A 21,883-nucleotide genomic window follows, 5' to 3' on the forward strand; every position below is an offset into this window, starting at 1 on the left:
GAGCAAGACTAGGCAATTACAGTTACAAGTGTTAACAACTTAAATCATTCTAGTCATTTTACTCATGAAAATCAGTTTTCAATTTAGATCACATTGTCATTTCTATCATATAACCATGAAACCTAAGGACCCTGTGTGGAATTGTTTTAATGTTACCGAGGATGATTCAAAACAGATTGCTAAATGTAGACTGTGGCACTGTGGTTAGTGCCAAAATTGATACTGAAAGATGCATGTGAAATATGGTTAGATCTGCTTAAACAGTTCACGTAAAGCCTTTGAGACCACCCCTCGGGTAAATTTTCATTTTGCAAATTATTCCTGACAGACCGGTAATATTCATAGCATTATACAAACATTTATATACAGAACTGTTCGGAAGAAGTAGGAAATGCTTTCTATAAAAGTCACCCTCATTTGTTAATATGTATTTTGTCTTACAACGGAAAATATCAAACTTCTTTTTCAAACACATTTTTTCTCTAAATCTGTTTTTGTTGTGTGTCTAACATACTTATCTAGATACTCTGGGAAATGAAAACTAATTAACTTACATATTTTTTGAAAAATTGCAGATTGTTTTCATTTTGACAGCTCTACTTTCACTTTCATTTTGCAATTTTTGCATTTTTTTTTAATACATGGTTTGTAACACTTTCAACTCCCTGTGTACCTTGGAGAAATATGTTAGACACACAATAATCATAAAAGAAATGATAAAATACTTTTGAAAAAGAAGCTTGATATCTTCTACAAACAAGAGGGCCATGATGACCCTGGATCGCTCACCTCAGTAATATGAGCTACATGTTTCAAATGTCAAACTGATGCTAAAATATTAAGAAAGTAGGTCCGTAGGTCACATACATGGTCACCAAATTTAAAGGCTGTATCTTAAAAAACAACAAGAGCTGTCCGTAAGACAGCCAATGCTCGACTATTCGAAATATTGTCCCAGGAACAGGAAAATATTACACTAAATGTTAAAATATCTATAGAGTTTCAATCCAGTATCTGCATTAGTTTTAGAGATAGTAACTTGCATGCAAAATTTTAACCAGAGTTTTAAGTTCAAAAGGGGACATAATTTGACCAAAATGCATGTTAGAGTTATGGCTGATGCAATCAACTAGTTTTATAACCCTGAAGGCACATGTGAAGTTTCAATTTAATATCTGCATGTGTTTTGCAGATAGTAACTTGCATGCATAACTTCAACCAGAAGTCCAAAAGGGGGCACAATTTGCCCAAAATACATGTCAGAGTTATGGAACTTGACCTACTGAGGTTGGTAATTGATCTAGAAAAAGAAAAAATAAGTTTCAAATCTATATGCCAATAAGTAACAGCTGTATGTACCTGCAGGCAAAACTTTAACCAGGATTTTCTAAGTCCAAAAGGGGGCATAATTTGACCAAATGCAGGTCAGAGTTATGAGACTTGATGCTATCAACTATTTTCATAACCCGAAGGCACATGTGAAGTTTCAATTCAATATCTGTATTAGTTTTGGAGATAGTAACTTGCATGTAAAACTTTAACCAGGATTTTCTAAGTCCAAAAGGGGGCATAATTTGGCCAAAATGCATGTCAGAGTTATGGGACTTGAGGTTAGTAATTGATCTAGAAAAAGAAAAAAATAAGTTTCAAATCTATATGCCTTTTAGTAATAGATGTATGTACTTGCAGGCAAAACTTTAACCAGGATTTTCTAAGTCCAAAAGGGGGCATAATTTGGCCAAAATGCAGGTCAGAGTTATGAGACTTGATACTATCAACTAGTTTTATAACCCCGAAGACACATGTGAAGTTTCAATTCAATATCTGCTGTAGTTACTTGCATGTAAAGCTTTAACCAGGATTTTCTAAGTCCAAAAGGGGGCATAATTTGCTCAAAACGCATGTCAGAGTTATGGGACTTGACCCAATGAAGTTGGTAATTGACCTAGAAAAAGAAAATGCAGGTTTCAAAGCTATATGCCTTTAAATGAAAGCCATATGTACTTGCATGCAAAACCTTAACCAAGGTGTGACGCCGACGCCAGGGTGAGGAAATGTAGATCAGTAAGTCAAGGTCAAATGACCCCTAATCTGGTAATTATAATTAAACAGTCTAGGAAATATGATCATATAATTTTTGAAGTATTCTTTAATATATAACTCATATAAAAAGTGACCCCTGGGGCAGAGCCTCTTTTCACCCCAGGGGCAAAATTTGAATAATTTTGTTAGAGAACCACTACTACATACCAAATATCAAAGGCCTAGGCCTTAAACTTTCAGACAAGAAGATTTTTAAAGTTTTTCCTATACAAGTCTATGTAAAACTTGGGACCCCTGTGGTGGGGCCTCTTTTCATCCCATGTTAATAATTTGAAAATGCCTGGTAGAGGACCATAAGGCAATGCTACATACCAAATATCAAAGGCCTAGGTCTTGTGGTTTCAGGCAAGAAGATTTTTTAAGGTTTTTTTCCCATATAAAAGCTATGTAAAACTTGGGATCCCCTGGGTAGAGCCTCTTTTCATCTCAGGGGCACAATTTGAATACATTTGGTAGAGGACCACTAGGCTATGCATACCAAATATCAAAAGCCTAGGCCTTGCAGTTTCACACAAGAAGATTTTTAAGTTTTTCCCTATATAAGTCTATGTAAAACTTGGAACCTCCGGAGTTGGGCCTCTTTTCACTCCAGGGTAATAATCTGAAGAATCTTGGTAGAGGACAACAAGGCAATGCCACATACCAAATATCAAAGGCCTAGGTCTTGTGGTTTCAGAAAAGAAGATTTTTTAAAGTTTTTTTCTATATAAGTCTATGTAAAACTTGGGACCCCTTGGGCAGGGCCTCTTTTCACCCCAGGGGCATAATCCAAACAATCTTGGTAGATTTTGTTTTGTCTGTTTTGGGTTTTATGCTGATTTTCAACTGTATTTCAGTCATGTAACGGTGGGCAGTTAACCTTACCAGTGTTCCTCGATTCTGTACCAGTACAAACCTGTTCTCCACAAGTAACTGCCAACTTCCCCACATGAATCAGAGGTGGAGGACTAATGATTTCAGACACAATGTTTTTATCAAACAGTCACGGAGAACATATGCCCCGCCCGAGGATCGAACTCAAGACCCCGTAATCCATAGACCAATGCTCTACCTACTGTAGGACCACTAGATGATATTACATACCAAATATCAAAGCCCTAGGCCCTGTCGTTTTTGACAAGAAGATTTTCCAAGTTTTTCCCAATATAAGTCTATATAAATCATATGACCCCCAGGGCAGGGCGATATTCGACCCTAAGGGGATAATTTGAACAATCTTCATAGAGGACCATTTGATGATGTCACATGCCAAATATCGGGACTCTACACAAGAAGATTTTTAAAGTTTTTCCTTTCAGTTGCCATGATGCCACTGAAGAAGAAGATTGTTTTTAGAAATTGTTGACAGCGCACGACGGACATCAAGGGGTCACAAAAGCTCACCATGAGCTTTGGTTCAGATGGGCTAAAATGAATTCAAGTTCACTAAGATTTCAGTTACCTTGTTAGTTCCTCCCATTCTCTCTGTTTCATTGCTGATCTCCTCTCGTATTTCTTCAAAGTCTGTGTAGATTTTGTTCTTTGTATGTAGGAATTTTCCCCATTCTTCAGCTTTGATTACCTCTAAAGAAGTAACAAATCAATCAAGTAATTACAAAGATCAAAGGCCTGAAGGGCCTGAGTCGGCTAATGATTGATGCACTGACAGTATAGTCTACCAGTTTCAGTTTGTTTTTAGTTTTTTTCTTAAAATTTCATAACACAGCTCGATATTTACCCAAAATATTATATCCGGATACGATTACACTTTTCTCCAGTTTTCAACAATATATTTTACAAATTGTGATGATACGAAGACATTTAGCAGCAGTTGGCAGTATCTGACATTGAAGTTTACGGTTAAATTACCTCTTATTTAAATCTTTTCATAAAAAAGTTGTTTCGTTTCGTGAAAGCAGCCAAACATAGACGATCTACTTTCGATTTCAAAAACTATAAGAAAATACAATTTAATGTTTCGCCGATTTGTTTATTTCTCGAAAAATAAGAATTAAAATCATTTTTAATATCAGTAGTAACTAAACAAACCAGTAAGAGCTTCTTCTTCCGATAATTTATCCATTTACTGACTGCAAAATTCAACCCACGCAAAGTTTATAGAAATCATACGATGCGTGTTTACGTTCAATGTGGGAGAATTAAGGCTGATCGACTATGTTACCTAACGCATCCAGACGATTCAGATTTTGTTTTTGAAGAAGCATTGTGTGCGTTTCTGTAATTTTATATACGTTTTTATACGCTTAGAAATTATTAGACATGCGTATTTGCATTATTTCTATACGTAATTTACACTAATACGCATCTTATCTGGAGCCCTGTGGAACTATTTTTTTGTCTTTCGCTGGATGTTACCCAAGCTTTGTAAGCCTGCGCATTTCTTAAAATGCACATTTATGCTTAATGAGTTACATTCGAGTATTGCACAATTACAAGTCATAAATATGACAGATTACATCGTATATTGGTCATAGCAAAGGGAATTGACACAACTTAACTTCATTCATGCAGTGAAATGTTTGAAGTTTGAAAAATCTAATGGAACTACATCCCTTCACGTGTTATTTGGTCCATTTAGAGAATCGCTGAACAGCAAGGACTCGTCAAAAGGCTTTCAGCCTTTAGCTGACTCAATAAAATAAAATCTTCATTAAATTTAAAACTTAAACTTGGCTGCGGACATGGACTGAAGCAATGGTAAGATAACTCTCCGAATATTTAGTACAGCCGGACTATACATGTACAGTACAACCTCAGCTAGAGATCACCTAGCTCTAACAAAAACAAGAGGGCCGCGATGACCCTGAATCGCTCACCTGAGTAATATGAGCCACAAGTTTAAAATGGCAAACTGATGCTAAAATATTAGAAAGTAGGTCAGTAGGTCAAATTCATGATCAGTGAAAGTTTTAAGATCGGTGTGCAAAACTGTACATGTCATCCAAATTTCAAGGCTGTATCTTAAAAAATAAGAAAGCAAGTCAGCAGGTCAAGATCATAGTCAAGTGACCCCTAATCCCTTGGGGTCATCAGGTAATTATAATTAAACAGTCTAGGAAATATGATCTGATAATTTTTAAGTATTTATTCCTATATAACTCGTATAACAAGTGACCCCCAGGGCAGGGCCTCTTTTCACCACAGGGGCATAATTTGAACAATCTTGCTGTAATTCTACCCAGTGGTTTTCAAGAAGAAATTTTTTTTACAAATTGTTGATGGACACATGACACACGAGGGACGACAGACATCAAGCGGTCACAAAAGCTCACCATGAGCCTTTGGCTCAGATGAGCTAACAAGAGCTTGTAGAACACAAAATACCCCCTTGATGCATTCAGTAATTGCACAAGGAACAGAAATTATTTGGTCACTACACTGGTCAAAGTGAAATTGACATTTGACATATTGACCTCAAAATCAATAGGGGTCATCTGCAGGTCATGATCAACCTCCCTTTTAAGTTTCCTGGTCCTAGACCCAAGTGTTCTAAAGTTATCATCCGGAAACGGTTTAACTGTTCCAGGTCACAATGACCTTGACCTTTGACATACTGACCTCAAAATCAATAGGTCATCTGCTGGCCATGAACAACCTCCCTATCAACTTTCATGATCCTAGGCCCAAGCATTCTTGAGTTATCATCAGGAAACCATTTTAACTGTTCCAGATCACTGTGACCTTGACCTTTGACCTCAAAATCAATAAGGGTCATTTGCTGGTCATGATCAACCTCCCTGTCAAGTTCCGTGATCCTAGGTCCAAGCGTTCTCAAGTTATCGACAGGAAACAGTTTAACTGTTCTGGGTCACAATGACCTTGACCTTTAACATACTGATCTTAAAATCAATAGGGGTGCTGGTCATGACCAACCTCCCTATCAACTTTCATGATCCTAGGCCCAAGCGTTCTTGAGTTATCATCTGGAAATGGATTGGTCTACAGACATACTGACCAGCCAACATCTGCAAAACAATATACCCCTCCTTCTTCGAAGGGGAGCATAACTAGCTGCATCTCTGATACAGACAAATTCAATAACAGATTAGTCAACCTATGAATAAAATCCAATGACAAATAAAGACCAAGTGTAGCTTTAAACTAGAAAATGCTTTTGAAGAAAAGCCCATGTCTCCCCCAATGCACAGTCATATAGGCAAGAGGTCAATAGGGAACAGGAGCAAAAGTCAAAGAGACACTGATGGTTGGCTGCAATAGGGATCATCTAATTGGCATGTCCAATCATCCCACTAAATTTAAGTTACAACATTCTGGGCCTAGTGGTTCTCAAGTTACGAATTGGAAACGGTTTTCCATGTTCAATCCCCTGTTACCTTGACCTTTGAGTGACCCAAAAATCAGTAGGGGTCATTTACTCTGCATGTCCAATCATCGTATTAAGTTTCAACATTCTGGTTCAAGTGGTTCTCAAGTTATTGACTGAAAAGAGTTTTCAGCCCCCTGTGACCTTGAACTTTGATGGAGTGGCCCTAAAAACGTTACGGGTCATCCACTCTGTAAGTCCTATCACCCTATGAAATTTGAAGGTTCTAGGTCAAATAGTTTTCAAGTTATTGACTGGAAATGGACTTCCATGTTCTGTCCACTGCAACCTTGACCTTTAATAGAGTGACCCCAACATTAATAGAGATCATCTACTCAGCATGTCCAATCATCCTATGAAGTTTCAACATTCTGGGTCAAGTGGTTTTCAAGTTACTGACCAAAAATGGTTTTCCAGGTTCAGGCCCCTATGACCTTGACTTTTAACAGAGTCAGGGATCATCCTAGGTCAAAATTTTAGGGAAAAGTGACTTCTCCCTCCACAGAATTTAGGGAGAAGTTGAGAAATTTAAGGAGAAGAATCGGCATAGCATTCAGTTTCTTGCCTATAGATATCCACTTTCTGTGGGTCTACTGTAACTTATAAACAGTAATTATTTAAGTAAATTGATTGTTGCATTATCATTTTCATGAATTTCTAAATAAAGTATAAACTTAGCTATGAAAAAGTCGCCTTTAAATTTTTATCCGAAATTTACATGTCCGAAATTCGTAAATTTAACAAGTGCACGATCAAAACGGCGTTAAAATTTTCATTAATGTTTCCAAATGGCCGATTTTTGCACCAACTTGTTCAGATTTATACATTTAATTTACTATTCATTTATTATTTTTTTCGAAAATAATACCAATTAAACTCGTAGATAATGGCGATCGTTTTACAATATTTTGTACGGCAGTTCTGACGTCCGTGAAATCATTTTTTATCCACAGTACCCGAGCCATTCATTTACAGAAATTGACCGTAATTATGGTAATTGAAATAATTTTTGAAGTAATCTTTAATAAAATGAAAGAATGATATACAATTGTTGCATAAAATTATGCTCTCATTAAGTTTATCGGCTTTTTACACGCCGATTGAAAATTTTCAAAATGGTGGCGACTTACAATATTATTGATTGACACTGTTAGATATTAACGCTACGATTGGCTGAAGTCTGACAAGCGAGTAGGCGGGGTTGACTATGGATTTATCGATAATTTAATCTAGAATATGCATCAAGTTTTACAACTTTAAGTAAACAGATAATAACTCGCTGAAAAACTCGGCGATTTGGATTTCGCCCGGAGGCGATAATTAGGCGAAGTGGCCGGCTTTAAAGCGACGATATCGCTCAAATCACCTTGTAGGATGATTCCTGAGAGTGATCCCAAAATCAATAGGGGTCATCTACTCTGCATGTCCAATCATCCTATGAAGTTTCAACATTCTGGGTCAAGTGGTTCTCAAGATTTGATCGGAAATGGTTTTGCATGTTCAGGCCCCTGTGACCTTGACCTTAATTAGTATTTCCAAAATCAATAGGGGTCTTCTACTCTGCATGATCAATCATCCTGTGAAGTTTCAACATTCTGGGTCAAGTGGTTCTCAAGTTACTGACTGGAAATTGTTTTCCATGTTCAGGCCCCTCTGACCTTGACCTTTAATAGAGTGACCCCAAAATCAATAGGGGTCACCTGCTCTACATGTCCAATCATCCTATTAAGTTTCAACATTCTGGGGTTGTCTACTTCATAAGCCCTGCCATCCTATTAAGTTTGAAGGTTCAAGGTCAAATGATTCTCCAGTTACTGATCAGAAATGAAGTGTGACGGACAGACAGACAGGGCAAAAACAACAGGGCAAAACCAATATGTCTCCCCTAGTGGGGGGAGACATAATGACATCATACACTGGAAAGACAGTATTTAATACAATTTATACACTGCAACAGGGAAAAGTGTTAGTGTCATGTCAAATTCCCTCTACATAGGAATTCTCTTTCCCCCTTTATTTCGTAAAATTTTCCTCCACAATGATCACATCCTATTCTCCCAAAGTGAAGATGTGCTTTTTAATTTGTAGTGATGGAACAGATTTCACCTAAATATAATTGTCAGCATTTTGCATCATTGTTTTTCTTATTCAGTAGTTAGGAAATGTATGTAAAGCAATGTCCTTCAATCATGTCAATGTGTAACAATTTACCTCCATTATCAAGTGTTCTTGCCTCTGTGTCATCTCTGGTTACTTGTATAAGCTGCAGGACCAGAGGTCTCCTGGTCACAATACCCGTGCCACGGGGCAGAAAGTCTCGCCCTACCAAACCCTCTAATACTGAGCTCTTTCCAGCACTCTATCAATGTAAATTATGTAGAAAGTTTAAAGGCATTGTTAAGGAAAGTGTACATGTTTGAAAATAAAGAGCAAAACAAATAAGATATGTATCTATAGGTCATTGCGGACTCCTTTTTTAATCATTCTCCCATCAAGTGATTGTTTCTTCTTTTATTAAGTTAACATCTGGGTTCTGAACATTCTTTATGACATATGAATAACAGTGTTCCCTGAATACACATGACAGAAGAACAAGGCTACATTGTGGTCAGCCAGCACAAGGCTACAGTGTGGTCAACCAGCACAAGGCTACAGTGTGGTCAACCACTAGCGCCTTCCTCAGGTAGTCAAACGAATCTGACACGATCCTAAGAAATATTGAGATAATCTTTTCATATGGGATATATTTCCACTCGCGTCAAACACTCGAAAAACCGAAACAGTGGAGGAAATTTCGGGTGTAATTTTCGTCGCTGCTGAAGCTTTAAATGCTATAGGTTTAAATGCTGATTATGGTCATGAATTGGCCATAAATTCAAATAAACCTTATATGTGTCAAAAGGGAATTTAATTCCTCATTGATTTATGTCAATTTATTCCCAAAATTACAAATTTTCTGGTGATTTTTAACCAATGTGTGTATTGAACATGATTAATGTAAATGTAAAAGATAAGCTTTATTTAACGTCGCATATAATCCAACAAACAAAACGAGCTACAAAGCTCTTGAAACGTTTACCACATTTACACAGCCCAGCATTCCCACCGACTTTTTGAAAATTGGGTACATATACCAACATACTTTTAAAGTTATAATCCTGTTCAAAATCACCGTTAAAAGAAAGCAAAAAATTTAATAACTTTGTAGATTTGCAGAAAACAGTCTAATCAATGTTGGACGGTTAAAACCGCCCCGGTCAATACTCCTGAAGTGGTCAATACTGGTTGAGTTGTCAATTCTGGTCAATTAGTCAATACTGACTGTTAAGATATTTTGCAGAGTTCATGAACAATTAAATAATGACTGTTTAAGAGTATTTGGGGCTTGATTAAGGTAAATGCAGGCATTATCATTTAGTTTAAAGCAACCAAATCAATACTCCCAAATTGGTCAGAAGTGGTTGATTGGTCAATACTGATTGATACTGGTCATTAAACATTTTCTGTTAGATTACAGAAATGTCACAATAAGTGGAAAAAACTGCTAATTTAACTTCATTTGTAAAAAGTATTTCATAAACTGTAGCAGTGTTTGATACACAAGTGATAAATCTAATGATTTTACAGGTATAAATAATTTAATGAAAAATTGCTGTTAACACCTGGACCCTTTCATGGAAGTGGTTTAATTGTGTTTTGTACTGTATGTATACAGTATAGTAACAAAAAACAAAGTCCCATAACTATGCAGAATATTTATCTAAAAGAATGTAACATGCACCATGCACAACTAGGGTTGGTACTGATCACTTGTGTGAAGTTTCATTAAATTGTGTGTAAGGGTTTGATAGATTAGGCACGCACAAGATTGCATATGCAGACTGTATGTACATAGTATGTTAACAAGAAACAAAGTCCCATAACTCTGCATTTTTTGTTGCTGAAAGAACCTAACATGCCCCATGCACAACAACTGTTGTTACTGATCACTTGTGTGAAGTTTCATTAAATTGTGTCAAGGGGATGAGGAGAGATGGTGCACACAAGATTGTGTCTATGTATATAGTATAGTAACAAAAAAACAAAGTCCCATAACTCTGCAAATTTTTTTTCTGAAAGAACCTAACATGCCCCATGCACAGCTACTGTTGTTACTGATCACTTGTGTGAAGTTTCATTAAATTGTGTCAAGGGGATCAGGAGAGATGGTGCGAACAAGATTGTGTCTATGTATATAGTATAGTAACAAAAAAAACAAAGTCCCATAACTCTGAAAATTTTTTTCTAAAAGAACCTAACATGCCCCATGCACAACTACTGTTGGTACTGATCACTTGTGTGAAGTTTCATTAAATTCTGTCAAGGGGATAAGGAGAGATGGCGTCTACGGACAGACGGCCAGACAGACAGACAGACAACCTGAAACCAGTATACCCCCCCTTACAACTTTGTTGTCGGGGGGTACAATAAAGGCTACTGTAAGAAGATAAAGCATTGAATAAACTAGTATTGACCACTGAGCTGTCTAAGTATATTGTCCAAAATTGAGCCTGACCAGGACACATTGCCAAGGCTCAAAACTGAATCGACCAGTATTGACCATTATACTTTTTAATGAACAAAATTTTATATTATTCCAAATTGGTTTATTATTTTTATATTACTATACAGCCTGTGCCAATCTGTGAATGTGCATTATGTAAGTGTTAAATAAACCAGTATTGACCACCCAAGAGTGACCATAGTATTGAATCGGCCAGTATTGACCAGTATTGACCGGTTTTAACCAGTATTGACTGCCGGCCCGGTCAATACTCATATTGACCGGCTTTTTGCCAACATTGAGTCTAATGAACCAAGTCGCCCGTTAGTTAGACTTGGATGGCCAAATGTTGTTGAGATACAAATGGATATAAAACCATAAAATATTTAATGACCAGCTGGTCCCTAATTAACTCGCCAGGCTTCGCCGATTTCTGTAAACCAATGAAGACAGTGTCACATGACCAAAATTTAAACACGCTGAAAACAACAATGGCTGATTGGACGTGAAAGGATTTTGTGTAAAGACGGCGGATAAATGCAGAAATTTACAAATATTTTGCTTTTCTTTGCTATCTGAGCCTATTTCTACAAAAAATACATTTATGTTATCAAATTAAAGCTGTTGTTCATTAAATGGAAAGACTGTGAAAGACTGGAAAGACTCTCTGTGCGTAAACGGTTTGCAACTGGGCTTTGAAGTAAGATTTTTCTGAAAGAGTATTCACTTGCGCAAAAGACGGCCAACCATTTGTAAAAAAATATTTTTTGAAAAAAATTACGGACCTTGATGCAATGTACATGTCAAAATGCTCATGATAACCTTTCTAATGGCTCATTGTCACAGGGGCAAAAACAATTTAAAATGACTTTTTGGCATTTTTTTCCTTAGAAAACATAATAATTGTACTATATTTAAGGGTATATGGCTCATGGACCCGTACTGTATCCTTGGTACGCTACTGCCACCTGTGTGCTTAAGCGATAAAACCAATAACTTTACATGACTGTACTGTGATTTATCCTCCATTATACTGGTCCTTCTAAGTTTTGATTTTTAGACTGCCCATCACAAATATTAAACAATATTTATAAATGTCAATTATCAGGTAGAGCACACACAGTAATTAACAGATCATATATAAATCAATATATCACTTGTAAATTTATATATCTACACACCTTTTAACCAATATATCAGTCGCTTCATAACTGTTATTTTCTAATGCAAATCATTTCCGCAAACATTTCAACGATGGAAACAGAACAAAAAATTGTAAATTTTCGTTTCATGATAAAAAAATGTTTGTCATGATGCGTTTGTAAAATAAACTGCATTTAGCATACCTGTATTAAACCACATACGCAAGTTTAACAGTTTCAAATGCTATAAATACGTCAAAATATAACTTATTCAACTAATAATGTCGAAATTCTTCTCCTTTCTTTTCCGAGGTAAAGGTCACGATTGACTGGTTTACAACATCGTCATTCAGTTTCATCAGCAGCTTCTTAGTAATGAACAGCATCTCTTTGTCAGCATCAATCACGGCGCTTGTTAAAATAAATAATAGAAAAGCACCAGTCAACATCAAAATGCTTCCGGTGAATTGAAAGAACGGCAGAGAAATGAATTGTCGACTTATTTTTGCATTTCTGGGGTATATTATAATCTTGAAGTCCTTTACTTGTAGAGTTCTTTGAAAATATGTCCCCAAAGACAAAATTCGCAGCGTTCGAAGTTAACATTACCTTCACAATGTGCTGGTTTAATAAAAATAAACCCCGGATGTGCGTTTACGGTGTGGATTTGACTGATTTTTTTAAAAACAATTTTATTTACTGATATATTGATTAAAAGATGTGTAGAAACATAAATTTACAGGTGATATATTGATTTATATATGATCTGTTAATTACTGTGTGTGCTCTATACCGTTCATCTGTAACCTGACATTCGACATAACGACATTAAACAAGAAACAACACAACAGTGTATTTCTTGTCTTTACCACAATATTTCATGTCATATGCATCAATAACTGTGTGAAAATGAATAAGATATCATTCAAGAAACATCCATGTGTTCTTCGAACAACAATAGTCAGCCATTGTTATCATGTGACGTCACATCAGTAATGTCCCGGTATAGGTCAACAATTGTGTCAATCAAACTATCATAGGTTAAAAAACACTAAATATAATTCAAACATTGAAAAGCTATCTAAGTCAAACTAACAGGAAAACTTAAAAGTCATTAAACGCCAATTTAAACGTTTTATATTATCTGTTTACATTGGCACTATCGAAAATATTCTCCTCTGGGCACCGGACACACCAGATATTTTCACAAGGTCACGGGCGTGGTGATAATGTAGCAGAGCCTAAGAATCGTACTATTACTTAATATTTTCTATTTGATAGTTATCTAACATGATCAAATTCACTGCTCAGTATCATGGGTGTATTTTGAGGAGATGGTCAGGGGCCCCCATCCCTTCCTCCATCTTAAAATCCGTCGAGTTATGACGTTTTGATGTTCAGCCTGATGCTGATATTTCATTCATCTTTGTGTAGCTGGGGGATGTTACGTAAAATCTGGTGTCCTCTAACCTATAAGCAGGACTTAATTTGCATAATTAATGAGGACAAATGCTGATCAGCTGGTAGACCAACTTATAAACATTGCAAATATTTGCTTATCATAATTTTAACATGTCCAAAACATTGTGGAATGATACTAATTTCACTTGGGTATTAATTACATTTTACTCGGACTTTATCATAGACTCCCTGTGTAAAATCTCAAACTTTAAACTCAAAATAAAGGTATTAAATCCATATATTATTTCAATGAAACTTCAAAGTTTTGTTGTTTGTAGCATTATCTGGGGCTTGTGCAGTGAAAAATCTAAATTTAATTTCTTAAGTAGTGTGATAATTATTTTTAAAGTCACTATATTTTCATTGTAAATATACTTCGTTATACCCAAGTGGAAACTGGCAGGTACTTGGAAATGCAGCTCTCTGATTGGTCAGTTAGAACCCCTTATGTTCAGTGATGTCAATGGATTTTTGCAAAAGATATGTGAAAAATACGATTTTAATAAATATCAACAGAGAATCTTGGACGTTTCGACCCCAAGACATTTCAACCCCAAAATTTAGTTGTATGTTTTCATTTTATATTTCTTCAATTTTGCATATTTTAGAAACTATGAATATATAGATCTATATAAATATTCTATTTTTAAATGAATCATACACAAAATACATGTCAGTGAATAAACCGCGCTGACGGAAAGGACCGGCCGTATGTTTATTATTGGAACTAATTGAATTATTTCTTCATGTTTAATTTGATAATTTAAGAAGAAAATATATTATGAAAAATCAGTTTTTAAAAGAATTATATCATGTTTATATATGAATATAAAAACGTTTACTGCATTTATTGCCAAAGCACAATTAATGTCCTTTGAATATATGCGGCGTAACAAACACGCGCCTCTGATTAGTCCTGATAGAGTTTGATTGGATTATCACACCTATTGATTATATCAATTAATCAGTATATTTGTAAGCACACACAAGTGACATGTGACAAATAATGTCTAACAAGGTAAGTACATTTAAATATTATAAGCTTTTATTTAATTTAAAAGTTAACAATTTTGGCGATTATGGTTCATCCGCGAGTGCGCAAATTTCCCGTGCGCTCAACAAATTTTCAACTTCGTATAAAAACGTTTTGCGCATTTTATTTTCCTTTTGTAAATTAATTATTTTTTTGATATATAATTGAATTCTATCATTAACCCTAAAAATACGATTTATTAAAGAAATACCTGTGTATATTACAGAATTTTAGGACATGGAAATTCCGAATGCACAAATTTCCAGTGCGCACGCCGATTTTCAATCATGTACAAGACGTAACGCGCAAATGTATTTTAATTTCCTTTTGAAAAAAAAAAAAAAATTATATATATATGTTTGAATTCAGTCATAAATCACTTCAAAAATACCATTTGTTGAAGAAATAAGGGTGTATTTCGGTTATGGCAATTTCATGCGTGGTCTCCGAATTTCAATCTCTTATAAAATCGTTTTGCGTTAAAGGATTTTATTTATCCTTCTGAAACTTATTATTTATATTATACACGAATGGTTTCTGCAATAAACCCTACAAAATACCATTTATTGATAAAATAAGGGTGTATTTCTGTAATGGAAATTTCCCGTGCGGTCGCCGAATTTCAGTCTTATATAAAGTCATTTTGCGTGAACGTAGTTTATTTTCCTTTCGTATTTTATTCATTTATGATATATATGATTGAATTATTTAAAAAAAAAACCTTCAAAAATACCTTTAACTTACAAATTACAGTTGTATTCCGGTTATGGAAAATGTATTCCGGTGTATCCCGTTTTTTTAGGTGGATTCCGGTTTAATATGTGATCGAAATAGCTTGAAGTTGTTAAAATCATACTTTTAAAATCATACTTTAAATCACGTGTGTTTACTAAGATATTTAATATAGAAAAAGTAATAAGGCTGCCACATTTTCTCCTTACAGATATGAAATATGATATTTTTTCCCCGTTTTTAACAGAACAGTACTCACATATTCTATATTTTGCAGTAACGGGGATTTCGTGTTTGATATTTTACAACTGGAAGGAATGTCGTTCATAGAAAAGAAAAGAGCAGTTTGTAAATAACAAAAATCATATTAAGCAAATACTTTATGTGTGCGTCAGAATCGCTTACGAAAATAACATTAAATGTGAAAATAAGAAATATGTTGTTTAATTTCCTATTGTTTTCTTTACATTTTCGCTCAAATTAAAGATAATGTTGACACATGTTTATAAATATCCGATGTCACCACAATCGCTTAATTGATTGTTAATTGCAATGGCACTGCCGATATATATACACACGCTGTATATTAACAAACAATTAATCAAGGTGTGATAATCCAGTCAAAAGATCACGTTTTTCTGATTATGATTTTAATATCAATATAATGAGGATGGTGACATCTTAAACTTCTTTGAGTTACATTATAATTATTTATATTTGGTTGAATCCCATAGAAATGAGATGCATATATCTTTCTACAAAAAAAAACAAAAACAAAAAAACAAACAAAAAATCAAATAAGGCCATTATTTTTTTATTTTTTGGTTTACGAACCGCCAGGATGACACATGGTCGTAGGAGGAGGGAAAAAAAAAAAATTAAAAAAACAGAATCAGAATTTTTTTTTCCATAGGAAACGGACCTTTGAAAGGAATATGGGTAAATTCTACATAATATCACACTGGCTGCATGTTATAATCTTCTTTCCCACTTTTGATGCTTTTTCCTGCAAATATACCTGTGACCTTGGTTATATTTGATTAAAAATGAGCCTTGGGGCTTGTCATAGCAGCTTGAGAAAAATTTTGTCTTGGTATTTCTGTGAAATTACATTAATATACAGCTGGGCAGGTAGCTGTAACATTTTTCTTGAAAGGACTGTACTATACATAAAAACTGCATATATTCTCACAAACTAAATGATTGGAGACATAGAAGTCATATGTTAAACACTGACTGAAATTAATACATTCTGTTAAAACAACAGATGGAAGAATCTACTATTCCCCACATTTGAACAACACTGTCACCATGGATATATGATTTTACACTCAGCAGCTTTCAAGCATCTTGGCTGTTAATGGACCCAGTCTGAAACTTAGAGGTACAGCATACACTGCACTGTGCCTAATAAGCAATTATCTTTTTAAGTGTTAGGAATAGGAAGTGTCTAGCCATCTGGTAAACAGACACCTAGCCTATGTCTGTTAACTGGAAGCCTTGCCTTTCCTCATATGGTTTTCTTGGTATTTGTTAATTTATTTTATGAATAGGCCTAATGTAACACAACAGTTCATCTTTGCAATGATCTTTGAAAATTCTGTTAGTCAATATTTGTCTTGCCACATCTACTGCACAGCTACATTGGAAAAGACAGTAATTACATCTATAATCAACATTAATCTTATGTTAATACATAACGTACAATAATTTCATTAAAAATATGTAATTCATAACTTATAAACAAAATAGGTTACTGGACGCCAAAAAGCTGTACAGGCTAAACGTTTGCTTACCGGGACTTACAGTTTTAATGTCCCCTGTACCAGTTTATATCACCAAACAAAAGTACTGTCATCACTGTGTATTTAAATGATATTTTTCGGGAAAAAATATTTTCAAGTTCGCGTAATAAGCGGTGCGCTATTGGAACGACAGTTACCATAAACGTAGTTGTATACTTAATACAGACTGCATATCACCGACAATTGGCCATTTTTTCAGGAAAGCACTACGTCGCAACTCTGAATGTTCTTGCATTTTCATTAAAATTACTTCAAAACTTTGGAAATAATACAGCCTGGGCGCAGCCATTTTTAAACGTTTCGTAAATTACGTAACAAGCATGTTGATTGGGCGCAGTATATATCGGAAATTTTAATTGAACGTTTACGTCATGCATAAGATATGAAGTTTAAAAATAGAATTATAGGAATTCCTAATGTTGATTTGACTCGTTCGCCGTGACGGATATTCGAAGAACGAGACTTTTTTTTTCTTTTTGGAATACGCGATGCATTTTTTCTTCTGCAAGCTTTCATGTCATAGCGGAGGAAATAAAAAATTCACGTTTTTTCAATTTTATTTTTTTTCTGAAAACACGTTTTTCTGAGCGGCGGTTCCGTAAACCGAAAGATCAAAAATAAAAGGCCCAAAAATAAATAAATATAAAAAGAGGTATTAAAGATGTGACTTTATTAAAGTTATTTTCATAATTAAAATCAGCGAAATCGGCCGCTGATTTAAAAATCTTTTATTTTTAATATAGCCGTGTACTAAAATAGTCTTTAAGATGATTTGAAAATATAAATAAACACCAAGTATGAAAATATGTTATATGAAGGTTATTTTAAGATAGATAATCAGAATGATTTGTTCCATAAATTATGTACGTAATAAACGCGGCTGATACATAAATCCCGATATTTTCGTTAATAAAAAAATAATTTATAAATGATGGATTATTTCGTTATTTTGAGATAAAAATCACTCATTTTTCATATGAAGGCATGTACTAATATAGTCTTTGAGAAATTGAAAAAAAAAGAATTTTAGAAAATAAAGAAATTTAGACAAATATGGCTCATTTTCGTAAAAAAATCTTATTTTCCCAAAAATAACCGTATTTAAACATTTTAATTGGTAATTCAGCGTTATTACATTTTGAAATTGCTCAATTATCTATAGATTAAAGCTTAATTATAGCGAGCATAGCTCGCGAGCAATTGCGCAAAGCGCAATTGCGAGCGCGTAGTTCGCCTTACGGCAATGTGTAGGCGAATATAACAAAGGTGTGCCAAATGGGGCAAAGTGATGTAGCTGAAAAATTTTCCTCTCGTCTGGGTGCCGCCATTTTGGGTGCCGCCATTTTGTTCTACTTCCGTCAAAGTCGGGAAAATTGTTTTGTTTTTTTTTTAATTTTATATTTGAGTTACAATCTCTATGTTCATTAGGTGTCTTTATTTTTAAAAAAGTTATGTTATGGAAATAATTTCAATTTTGCTTTTATTTACAAAGTGCGTGTCTCTAGAGGACAGGTGCTCACAGGAAATGCTTTGTTGGCAGTGAATGCAGAACTTCATTCATACATGTCAAGTTTCCCGGATCGTCCGGGAGTCTCACGGATTTTTGGTCCATTTCCCGGACATACGGAAATCAATCATTTCTCCCGGAAATCCAAAATTCCAGGCTAATGGTTTCCTATATCAAACTAAATCCCTTATTACCATTACACACAGTGCCTGACATAATTTATCATTCTACTGGTATATTGATAAGAATCACTCTACTGGTATATTGATCAGAGTTTAACAAGGTTATGCACCGATGACATTCTGCAAACAGGTGTGTACTGTGCTATTTTTAGATTGTGTTAATTGGCTAGTGGTGATACTGACATAATATGATGATAAGATTTAAGTGTGAAGGGATACATTTGAATAGATTAAAGAGCCGACCTTCATTGGAGTGGTGGCAATCATTACCACTGATGGCATAATTGTGAGATCCGAACAACTAGAGATAGGTTTTAACATTCATTTGACAGCTATGATTTTGTATTTCATTTTGATGAGTAAAAAGCATTTTTCAGTGTAGATTTAAAACAGTGAAGTACTTCACTACTGTAGATTTATTTCCAATCTGTGCTAGCTTCTGCTCATTTGCAAAAAATCTAAGAATGTAAAAAAAAACCTGCAGATTATTTCACATTAAAGAAACTCGCCAGTATAAAATTTCATCCAAATTCCAATTCATCTGCGCAAACCATACTGTAATAACTAGATAAAGTTACTATAAATCTGTTTTGTAAAACTGTTTAAATTGCAGAATTTCTAAAATTTTCATTTTAGACAGTACCGGTAACTGTTAAAAGGGGTGCTTACAAAAAAAGATACCGACTGATAAATGGCAAAGAATGCAGATCATGATTAGACTGCATGGACAACTTACACTTGTCAAAAAGGCAGAATCAATCGTATTCAACATGATAAAGGTTAAAATGTTTTAAAATGCAACTTAAACACCTTAAAATATTGCCCAAATCCGATCTAATCTGTTACACGGTATTATATTCAAGCAAAAACTTCCTAAAAAACGTTCGTCGAAAAAATCTCCTGGATTTTCATCAAATATCCTGGATTTTCAACTGAAATATCCTGGAAAATTGTCCACAGAACTTGACATGTATGTTCATTTGATTGCTGAATATTATCCATCACTCAAAAATAATGCAAGAAAGATTTCCAGTTGGTAGAAAAAAAATATGATTTTCTTTTAAAAGATCAAGCATTGGCCAGAAAATGGGATAAAATGTCATAAATAAACATAAAGCCATAAGAACACCACAAACAGGTAATGACGTCACCGTGACACCGGTTTTCCATAAATTTTGCAACGTATGATATTCGCTGTTACAGGTATAATGACACTAAATTTTTGTTTTCTTTTCAAGTGAATACTGTTTTAAGCAGTGAATAGTTTCTTTGCCGTTTAAGCTACGCTCGCTCAGAGGCTTTGCCTTTTTCATATTAATAATTACGGCATTCTTAGATGTTTTCAGGCATATCATTGAATGGGGTCGAAATGTCCAAGGAGTTGGGGTTGAAATGTCTTGGGGTCGAATTGTCTCCTGGGTTTGAAATGTCTTGGGGTCGAAATGTCTTGCTAGCTCAACAGATATTTAGCAATGTAACTGCAGGTAGGAACATTTTTCGCCAGCATGAGTAAAATAGGTCACGAACTTCACCGGTAAACACCACGTAGGTGGCGCAACTCAAATACCGCGAAATTAGTGATGTTGAGCATACCTCAGGTTATAAGGGAGAAAAGCATTTCCCCCCACCTTCTTCTTCAGCTTCTTCTCGTTCATTTCAACAGACATGAACTTATTCTTATTAACATATCTCAAATTATCATGCTTTGTAAAGATTCTGGAAATAACCTCAAACATGACATCAAAGGTTCAAACCCCACCCGTTCGTTTGAAAACGAAAGGGAAACCAAATTACAGTGCTTTACCTGACTACCGATAACCACTATTTGTGGAAGCTGGATTGTTTCTGATCCGACAGTGTTGAAAACATCCTGTAATTTATTGATGACAGGGATCAAACCTTCCATTTTTACTTCATTTGTAATTTATTAAAAGTCCGGCGAAACCTTCTTCGTCCTCGGGGAAATATGCAAAGTAATCCGAGTGTTGACTCTATTGGTACCAAAGCAACTGAAAAACCAAAAAGAAGGAATAATTAACACAATGACTAGTGGTGCGTCAAATTATTTTGATTCTAACACGTTATTAGCGGTCATTATGACGACATCAGAGTGGAAGATAGAGACATCAACCAGGTTGTCAAAAACTTCAACGCCAGTATACTAAAGGCTGCTTACAGCGCCATTCCAAGGGGTGCAAGAAAGGACTATAAGCCCTACTGGAGTGATGAGTTGGAGAATCAACAGGTAAAGCTATCAGAAGCCAGGGAGGAAGCAGAAAACAATCCCTCACAAGAAAGTAACCTTTTCTACAGCAAGCCAAGGCCAAATTCCTCAGGCACAAATTGGAAGCACAGGGGAAGATCTAGAGAAACAAAACAGCCTCGCTATGGTTAAAAGCTGTGGAGATTGACAAGACAGTTGAACGATGGAGACACAGAAAGAGGATCAACAACTTTGGAAGAGAATGTTGAACTGTTGACGGGTGAACAAGCGGCAAACACTTTTGCCTCCAACTACAAAGATATGTTCAACATCCCCATATAACATATGTATTTCAGGTTTAATCAAATTTGTAAACTTGTATAACTCGTGTACTATTTATTAACTGTGATTTGCTAATGATGTAACTCTATTTAATAGGTAAACTTTTATTATGTTATTAAATATACTTTTGTTATTTATATCAGTCAATAGCTATACATAGCTGATGTTGTCTATATATGTAACACCGATTTTAAATAAAATTTGTCTCTTGTATCCATCAACAGGGAACGGCAAAGGGAAGCCCGATTAGAAAAAAGGGAAAGGCAGACAAGTCAAGTGACATCAGAATGCATGGAACAGAATGGAAGCCTGAAGAGGAAGAAGAAGCCCAAAGAAAGGGAAGCCCGAAGAGAAACAATTTAGAGGCCAAAGTGGGCCTAAGTCGCTCACCTGACGCCAACTTTGACCTAATTAGATCTTGCTTGTGACGAAGTATTAAATTAAAGAAAAACAAAAATATTTAATTTAAAAAAAAGACTATTAAAAGTATTTCTATTTTTAGCTCT

General features: G+C 35.0%; 1 protein-coding gene across 4 annotated transcripts in view; it reads right to left on the minus strand.

Annotated features, from left to right (window-relative positions):
* LOC123530464 (dynamin-1-like protein) overlaps window positions 1–20,810 on the minus strand; it is an 83,935-nt gene extending 63,125 nt beyond the window's left edge. For 3 of the 4 annotated variants that reach the window (XM_053521384.1, XM_053521382.1, XM_053521386.1), the window contains exons 1-3: window positions 20,637–20,809; window positions 8,639–8,786; window positions 3,545–3,666 (exon numbers count right to left, since the gene is read on the minus strand). In XM_053521384.1, coding sequence (XP_053377359.1) covers window positions 3,545–3,666; window positions 8,639–8,786; window positions 20,637–20,738 — 372 coding nt within the window. In that variant the 5' untranslated portion in view covers window positions 20,739–20,809. Of the gene's footprint in view, window positions 1–3,544; window positions 3,667–8,638; window positions 8,787–20,636 lie in introns of all 4 variants that reach the window. The other variant, XM_053521383.1, reaches the window with a different exon arrangement.
* Between the last annotated feature and the right edge of the window lie 1,073 nt (window positions 20,811–21,883).

This window comes from Mercenaria mercenaria, chromosome 13 (genome assembly GCF_021730395.1).
Source record: "Mercenaria mercenaria strain notata chromosome 13, MADL_Memer_1, whole genome shotgun sequence".
NCBI classification, from domain to species: Eukaryota; Metazoa; Mollusca; class Bivalvia; order Venerida; family Veneridae; genus Mercenaria; species Mercenaria mercenaria.